This window comes from Cavia porcellus, unplaced genomic scaffold, assembly GCF_034190915.1.
Source record: "Cavia porcellus strain 051 isolate PalLab524CR breed Dunkin Hartley unplaced genomic scaffold, mCavPor4.1 scaffold_34, whole genome shotgun sequence".
NCBI classification, from domain to species: Eukaryota; Metazoa; Chordata; class Mammalia; order Rodentia; family Caviidae; genus Cavia; species Cavia porcellus.
Genome location: NW_026947517.1, coordinates 1302138 through 1311484, shown reverse-complemented (window position 1 = coordinate 1311484; position 9347 = coordinate 1302138). Strand labels below are relative to the sequence as shown.

General features: G+C 45.8%; 1 protein-coding gene across 1 annotated transcript; it reads right to left on the bottom strand.

The window, feature by feature from the left end:
* Positions 1-210: 210 nt before the first annotated feature.
* On the bottom strand, positions 211-3838 carry LOC134474626 (uncharacterized). The gene is given in 6 exon segments (XM_063243136.1): positions 211-423; positions 511-624; positions 898-1140; positions 1801-2399; positions 2444-2572; positions 2575-3838. Coding segments are annotated over 6 exon segments (2562 nt in total).
* Positions 3839-9347: the final 5509 nt, after the last annotated feature.

Genomic DNA, 9347 nt, shown 5'->3' with positions numbered 1-9347 from the left:
GAGAATCTTTGATATCAGTCACCAACATCTGTGAGACTCCCATGGCTGCAGATTTTGCTGCCTGATCGGCCAGGTTGTTTCCCTTCGTGACAGGATCAGTCCCTTTTTGGTGGCTATTACAGTGTATTATCGCCACCTTCTGAGGTAACATAACTGCAGCTAGCAATTGAAGGATTTCCTGTTTGTGTTTTATTTCTTTGCCTGCGGAGGTCAGAAGTCCCGTTGGCGGTATATGGCCCCATGGATGTGGGCCGTTGCAAAAGCATATCGGCTATCCGTGTAAATGTTTGCCCGCTTTCCTTTGGCGAGCTCCAGAGCCTTAGTCAAAGCGATCAGTTCGGCCTTTTGGGCCAAGGACCCGTCCTCTAGTCTGGCTGTCCAGATAACATTGGAATGATCAGTCACAGCTGCCCCCGCATACCGCTTACCTTGAATCAAAAAGCTACTTCCGTCAGTGAAGTAGGTCACCTCTGCATCGGGTAGGGGGTAATCCAATAATTCCGGTCGTACTTCGGCCTCTTCTGCCAAGATGTCCTGGCAGGTATGGAGGATGGGTTCCGGAGCTTCTTCCGGCAGCAGGGTCGCCGGGTTGAGAGTCACCGGGGGTCCAAAAGTTATCTTGTCCTTGTTGAGCAAGAGACTCTGATAATGAGTAACTCTGACATTTGAGAGCCACCTGTCTGGAGGTTGGCAGATGATGCTTTCTAGTGTATGCGGGGCAATGATTGTTATTTTTTGTCCCAAAGTCAATTTATCAGCATCCTTGATGAGCAAGGCAGCCGCTGCGATGGCCTTTAAGCAGGGCAGCCACCCGCTCGCCACAGTGTCCAGTCTTTTCGAGAGGTAGGCCACCGGACGCCTCCATGGCCCAAAGGCCTGGGTTAGTACTCCTCTCGCTATTCCTTTCTTCTCTTCAATGAAGAGAGTAAAGGGTTTATCCACATTAGGAAGGGCCAGGGCCGGAGCGGATAGGAGGGCCCGCTTGATGGCATCAAAGGCCTGCTGGTGGTCTTTTTCCCAAACAAAGGGAGATCCCCCCTTCAGTAACGGGTATAGGGGAGCTGCCAAGGTTGCGAACCCAGGGATCCACAACCGGCAAAACCCCGTGGTACCCAGGAATTCTCGTAATTGTTTTTGGCTCTTTGGAGGGGGAATCTGGACCACAGTCTGTTTTCTAGCCTCAGTGAGCCATCTTTTCCCCCCTTTTAAGGAGTAGCCCAGGAAAATTACCTCTCGTTTACAAATTTGAGCCTTTTTTGCCGATGCCCTATATCCCAGGATAGCCAACTCACGTAAAAGGTCCTGAGTTCCACTGGTGCAGTCACCCTCAGAGTCCGCGGCCAGCAGCAAGTCATCTACATATTGAAGGAGGTTGAGGTTTGGGTGTTGAGCCCGAAAGGGGGCTAAATCCTTGTGTAGAGCCTCATCAAAGATGGTCGGGCTATTTTTGAAGCCCTGTGGGAGGCGCGTCCAGGTCAATTGTCTGGTGGACCCAGTCTCGGGGTCCGTCCATTCAAACGCAAACAAGGGCTGGCTATCTTTGTGCAAAGGCAAACAGAAAAAGGCATCCTTTAAATCCAGAACAGTGTACCAAGTCCTTGACGGATTTAAACCGCTGAGGAGATTATAAGGATTGGGTACGGTGGTGTGAATGTCCTCCACCCTGCTGTTGACCTCCCTCAAGTCCTCTACCGGTCTGTAGTCATTTGCCCCGGGCTTTTTGACCGGGAGCAGCAGAGTATTCCATGCAGACCAACAAGGAGTCAATACCCCTTGGTCTAAAAGTCTCTGTATGTGTACCTTGATCCCTAGGTGAGCTTCTCTATTAATGGGATATTGTTTAACTCGAATAGGGGAGGCAGTGGCTTTTAGAGTGACCACTACAGGCGGTTGCTGGATTGCCAGCCCGAGCCCAGCTGTCTCGGCCCAGGAGTCTTTAAAATCAGTTAGCCAGGCAGGGGTGATGGGCTGGGGGTCTCGGTGGTCATAGAGCCTATACTCATCTTCCAATTTTAGAGATAACACTGTAACCATGGGTTGCCCAACCTTTGGGTTACGGAATGTCACCTGAGGTCCTTGGGGCTCAAAGGAGATTTTTGCCCCCAGTTTGGTTAATAAGTCTCGTCCCAGGAGGGGAGCAGGGCATTCAGGAATAACCAGGAAGGAGTGTTTTACTTTTCCTTTGCCTAGGTCAACTGTGCGCTTGGTGGTCCACGAGCGATATTTGCTCCCGTTAGCCCCTTGAACTAGAGATTTCTTAGTTGAAAGGGCCCCTAAGGGGGCCTGAAGAGCCGAGTAAACAGCTCCCGTATCGACCTCGAATTCTATGGGAGTCCCCTCCACTTTAAACATTACCCTGAGCTCGGGGAGGGGGTCCGAGCCCCGAAGTCCCTAGTCCTCTTCATCTAAGGTGAGCATGGGGGCTCAGGGCCGCTGCGAGGACTGTTTTTCTCGTTCCTTTCTGGCTCGTTTCTCAATTTCTCACAGTCTTTGATCAGGTGTCCTTTTTCCTTACAATATGCACATTGGTCAGGGTCTAATGGGGGGGGCGAGTGGGCTTTCCCTTTCCTGTCTCAGGTTTTCCCTGAATAACTGTGGCCAACATTTTAGCTAATTCCTTGTTTCGTCTCTTGTCTCTAGCTAACTCTTTTTCCTCTTCTGTCTCCCGTTTATAGTAGACTTTTTCAGCTTCCTTAACAAGATCCCTCAGAGTTAGGTCTTGCAGACCATCTAGCCTTTGGAGCTTAGGTCTTATATCAGGAGCCGATTGCCCTATGAAGGTCATGGCTATTGAGCCCTGTCGGCCTTCTTCTTCAGGGTTAAAAGGCGTGTACTGCCGGTAAGCTTCCATCAGGCGTTCCAGAAAAACTGAGGGAGTCTCAGTAGGCCCTTGGGTAACTTCCCTTACCTTGGCCAAATTAGTGGGGCACCTTGCGGCCGCCTGGAGACCTACCATTAGAGTCTGGCGATAGATAGAAAGATGCTGCCTACTGGTAGGTGAGTTGGGGTCCCAGTTGGGGCGTTTTAAGGGAAAGAAATCATCAATCAGTTCTGGTCTCTGGGTGGGTCTGCCATTTTCTCCGGGAACAGCTTTCCGGGCTTCCAGAAGGATGCGGTCTCTCTCCTCGGTGGTGAACAGGACCCCTAGAAGCTGCTGGCAGTCATCCCATGTGGGTTGGTGGGAGAACATGATAGAATCCATTAAACCTGTTAACTTAGACGGATCATCAGAGAAAGGAGGGTTATTGTTTTTCCAGTTATAGAGATCTGAGGTAGAAAAAGGCCAGTACTGTAAAGCGGGCATCTGCCCTCCATCTGACCCGTCATCTATCATGGGCCCGTAGGGGCGAAGAGGGAGGGTAACGACTGGGTCCTCAGGCCGTAGCTTACTCCGAGTGTTCTGGGCTGTGCCCGTGGGCCCCGGAGGTGTAGACCCAGAGCAAGCCATCGTAGGGAGCGGGGGATACAGAGGGGACGTGGGTATCGGAGGAGAAGAGGGGTTCGGTTCAGGTGAAAAGGGTGCTGAAGGAGAAGGAGTGCTCGATCCGGACGAGGAGGCTGGAGGAGAGAGTGGGTACGGAGGAGGTTGAGTCAGCTGGGAGGGAGGAGGCTGGTCATAGTCGAGCAAAGGTAGATCAGGCTGAGACTCGGGCAGGACCGGAGCCGGAGCGGAAGCGGGAGGTCCTTTCAGAGCTAAGAGTTTTGGTATAGAGGAGTCAGAAGGGGGAAGAAAGGGTTTCACCCACGGTGGGGGTTCCTCCCTGAGGTCCTGCCATACCAAGGTGTAAGCGACCTGATCAGGGTGGCCCCTTTGTCCGGGGCTGAAGATGATGTTCATAACCGCTAGGATGAGGGGCAGGTGGAAAGTCCCCTCCGGCGGCCATCCCACTGAAAAAGTGGGCCACTCAGTTGAGCAGAAATTCTGCCATTTACTCTTCTTGACCTGCAAGGAGAGATTGTGAGCCCTCTTCCGCACCTCCGACCAATGGTCGAGTGTGAGGGACAATGGGGATGAGGTCGACTGTCCCATGATGTTCTATAGTCACAGGGCGGTTAACGCAAGCGCAATACAACAAATAACTAATCACAACACCCACGACACACAGGACAAACAGGCCGGCCACCTCACTCTCACGCATCAGTTTCACTCCAAACGAGCCACCTTGCAGGGTGTCTCCAGATTGGCCCGGATGAGTCACCTCAGAGGGTGTCTCCGAATTGGCCTGGATGGACCACAGATTGGGAATAAAATTCCCCAGACTGATAGGAAAATCCTATCGCAGACGGTGAGTCACGGAAAACCGTGTGGGGCGTCCCCCAGTCACCAGAGAACAGAGAACAGATAACAAAAACAGGTAACAAAAATTGCCCCTAGATCGGAGCCGTTTGGCTCGGGGCGTAAAATACCAGTAGATTGATCCTCAGAGTAAAAATAAGAAGCGACCGGTCGTACTCACCCACCGCAGAGCCGTTGAGGTCACCTCCCGTGAGGCGTGCTATCTCGCTGGGGCCTCCAGAATGTTAGGGCCGCTGCCGCAGGGAAAGAGACCCCAAGGACTCAACTCTTGGTGAGGGAAAGAAGTTTATTTCCATGCGCATGGGGTCCTCCAGGCAAACGAGTGCGGAGGGCCCCGAGGGGAATTTGTGCAGGGTTTTTAAGGGCACAAGCGGGAAACAAGCACGTTTACAGAAGCAGATCGCATTGGTTAATTTTGAACGGCGCAGGACTTTGGCAGATGCTGATTCAAGGGGTCTGGGGCTGAGTAACCATGGAGACTGAGGGTCCTGGTCTGATCTCAGAGTGCCAGGTATAACTCGGTCTCGTTTGAACAGCACATTCCTTTACTTATCTTTTCCTTTACAGAGGACAGAACATCTTGTGGATAATGACTAGCAAATGCATTCCTTCCTGTCCTGCTCCGATATCTCAAGGAGGAATTAGGGAGTGAGACATTCCTTACAGCTCTGTTCTATAGCTCGGGGGGGTTACATCACAAACGGGGAGTCGATTCTCTCATAATGTGTTCAATACAAGAATCAACTGGTTAAAATCACAACTGCCCCGGTGACGCTCACTATAGTCAGTGCATAAACAAATGTGCTTCCCAAGTAATGTTAGGGGGATAACTGCTGAGTGGCCAAGTGATAAAAGTATGATCCAAAAAAATTCATACATGTATTTCTCAAAGGAAGATTGAGACTCATGGCCTGGGATATCTTAAATTCTCTCATAAAAATCTGAATCAAAAGCAGTGTTGGTGTATATTTATAATCCCAAGATTCAAGAAGCTGAGAGAGGAGGGCTGTTGTGAAGTCAAGGAAATTGTAGGCACCATACAGGTTTCAAATCCAGTGATACACATAGTGAAACCCTGTCTCAATAAAACAAAACTGAACTAAACAAAGTAGAACCAAACATCACAGCTGAATGGAGACTGAATCCTTCAAAGTTTAATTCCATGTCTTGGTGATTAATTTTATGTATAAACACATTTTTTGAAAAAGCAATTTGGATGCTAGATTGCAACTCACAGCCAAATGGGAGCACTGATTTTTGTGCTGAGTCACTGCAAGGGTCCCGGTGTCCCCACTGTCTCTCAAGCAGAGCTCACAGTGGGATCCTACAGGACCAGCATCCACAAAGCAAAGGGGTAGGCAAATATCTTGTGAATCACTTTGATAGACTGCAAATGATATCTCTTCAAATCTCATTTATGTCACTGAGTCCTTTGTTCTTAATATACTTAAGCAGCATTTTGAAATTTGAATTTAGATTCATATAACAAAACATAATTAACATCAAATATGGTACATAAATAATAACAAATGATAATGGAAAACTGTGTAGGTAAACGATGTATAAACAATGAAACAAGGCACAAGTTGCAAATTATAGCTCAGTGTCACGAAGTGATCCTCTTTCACTCAGAAATAAGAAATATATCTTGGGAGGCTGATGCAAGAGAACTGCCTTGAGTTAGAAGCCCACCTCAGTTACAGAGCTGTCTGAAATAGAGAGAAAAACCTTGACTGAAAAACCCCACAAAAAATGAAACTTGAAAATTGACTGCATAAAACACCATTGGTTTGTTGTAAAACTTATATCCATACAATATAGTAACATTCCAAGAACTTTCAAGACATTCTGAGGAAGAATGTTGATAATTTCCATAATATACTAAAAACAAATTCATGTTTATGTATTTGTCTCAGTGGCATAAACACTTGTCTGGCAAACATGAGCTAATGAGTTCAATCCTTGGTACAAAAAAAAAAAGATTCAAATTCCTGCATCATGACACTGCCACATAATTAGAGAAAATCAAAATTAGATCTCAAGTTTGGAACCCATAATTCATGGGTTAACAGGTAAGTGGAATACTGAATATTGACAAAGTTGGTGGTATTCATCTCAAGTAAGAAATCAGAAGCCAAATTTAACTTCATGCTTACCCTAAGAACTACTCGATTTTCAGTGAAGATCTTCTCACTTGTAAATCCTGCTATTGGCACCTTGTATCATGCCAATCACTTGCACAATCTTTCCATTCTCTTCTGATCCACACTACACAGAAAATCCTTCATTCCTAACTATGGATATCCCTGCAGCACATCTTCTATTTAGGGATTCTATTTTACTCCACTTAGTAAAGTCCATTGCAGAGAATTTCTATAGATAAACAATGTATATTATCAGCCAACCTGTTAAATCAGCAGTTAATTCATAGATGACATGCCTATTCCTTTCCATTCAGAAGGATACCATGTGTATGGGTCCATGCAAATGCATAAATTTTGGCATTTTTCAATGAGGGTTTAACAGACAGGTGATTCTGGAATTTGTCTTTAGCAAGCACACTTTACCCTACCCTTGATAACACTTTCATATATGCTTCATTTTTCTCAGAATTCAAAAATCCATGGATGTTCTCACAAACAGTCTGTGAGCAGAGGTGTCACCTAAATAATTATGTTCAAAATTCTTTTGTATTATCCTGTATGATATACAGGAGTTCACCAGGTTTTGAGAAGCCTTCGTCCACTGAGGCACATCACTACACATCTTCAAATACTCAGTACCTTTGCCAACACGTGTCATGAGGATGGAAATAAAAGAACATACTATAAATTTAGGAGATCAATCTAAATACAAAAAAAAGCACAAGTTTAAGGATAGCAGTTGTGGCTATAAGGCCCTGTATCACAGACATTTATAAACATCAGACCCTCCAGGTCTGCTTCTCACAGCAATGAGAGCAGAGACCTTCCTCAGTACTTTTGCAGCAGCTACAAAATGCATCAGAGTCAGGGTGTCCCCAAGCTCCTTCCCTCATTGAGCTTGTGGAGATGCCAGGGCAGCAGAGAATTTCAAAGATGATACTGGAATCTGCTACTGTCAAAGAGAAGATAGAGTCACTCTTGCCACGAGAAAGAGGCAAAATGCAGAATGAATGACCCACAGCCAATGCTGGAGGACCTCAGGAGATGAAGCTAACTAAATACCTGAGGATCAAGACACCGGAACTGCTTCTAACCACTTGTAACTGGTTTAGCCCATTTGCTCCCTATTTCTGGGCTCCCATCCAGAACCTCAGCATTCTGTGGCTTGGAGATCTCCCAGGTTCTTTCCTAACCAGGCCACATGACATTGAAACCACTAAATGAGATCCAGCAAACATTCTGCTCCAGTACTGTGCTCACAACAGGTCAATAATGCCCAGATAGGAAGACCTAAGAGACCGCCTGCTGTGGCCCACCTGCTTGGACAGTTCATATAGCCCCCCTCTTCATCACTGATTCAGTATTTCTCTACTGCTCTCCTTCTGAGTCATGAATAAACAGGGAAAGGAACCCCTCCCTGCAAGGGTGGATCCCAAATGATAGACTGTAGTGTAGACTTCTTTACCTGAATGTCTTCTACAGTGTGGATATCCACAGAGGAGTGCTTGTACCAAAGAGATTTACCTTAGGCTTTTTATTTCCAATTCCATTTGACTTCAAGGATAAAAATATACTAAAACTAAATTTCAAAACATGTTAATCAGGGGACAACAATGGTAAATACTTTGCACACTGCCATCCCCAGATTATTAACCTAGAGCACAAGACATTTGTATTCAATTTTCCAAACAATACTATAATGGGCAGCTGAGTTAGTCTAATAATGTTGGCAGTGAGACAGGGCTAGGTTCTCCAAGGATCCCATGCAGAAGCCCAGATACCTTCAACTATAGGGAAGGCAGACACTTCCTGCTAAGCGTCAGACTTCAGGACAAAAGATTAAGCAAATGTATTCATATTGTAAGGATTGATATTTGAAATGGTTCTCTAGCACTCTGAGGAAGTCAGCAGTTACCATTCCACTAAAGCCTGATACTCCAAATAATTTCTATCATCCTGGTGAAGTCATGAGTCACCTTCTGAACCCATTAATTGAAAAGTCACTATTGCATAAAAATTCCTACTTTCTGTGTAACAGGCTTCCCCATTTGATCCCAATTTAAACACTTTTACCTGAACTATTAATTTTAATGGCTCCATATTTCTGTCCCATCTTATGCATATCTGCCTTGTGAGCTCCCAGTATTCCCACCTTAAATCCATCTCACAAAATGATTTTACTCTATAGAAGTCCCTAGAAAAGGCAGGCTCTGGCAACCCACTCAGGACCCCTTCTCTCTCTCAGACAGCTTTCTTTCTCCCAATAAATATATTCTACTCTTAAATTCTGTTGTTCCTAAAATTTGTGCTTTAATTTTAGACAGCACAAACTCATACCAGACATAGTAGATCAGGAGTTTCTTTCCCCTGTAGCAACACCATTATAAATTTTTCTCTTTAGTGAACTCAGATAAATGAGTATCAGTTTGTGTTCTATAATGTTGATCTCACCTCTTCAGGGATACTCTCACTGAAGGCCTTTATGCCTGCATTTAAGTGCTGCTTCGGTTTTCTGAAAGTGAACTGATCTGTAATTTTGGTTATGGTATCTACAATTTATTAAGGATATGACTCAAAATATTTCTTGTGAATGGTTACCACCAGCATTGGAGGAAGACACATAGCAAAACTTCTTTATTTTCATTTTGTCATTCAAACTGAGGGATGTACTTGAAAGAGTTTTGCCCTAGAATGAGTTACAGGAACTGCTGGTTGTAGTTGAACATGGTGGAAGACCCAATCAGGGATTCTAACCATTTGGCCACTTCCTCTTTTTCCCTGATTACAACCTCCTCATTCCTTTCCCAAGGACCTGAAGAAAATTCCAATCAGCTCCTCACATGACAGAAATGTCTGCTCTAATCTCCACATCCAGGCAAAAGTCACATATACCCCTAAAACCATAG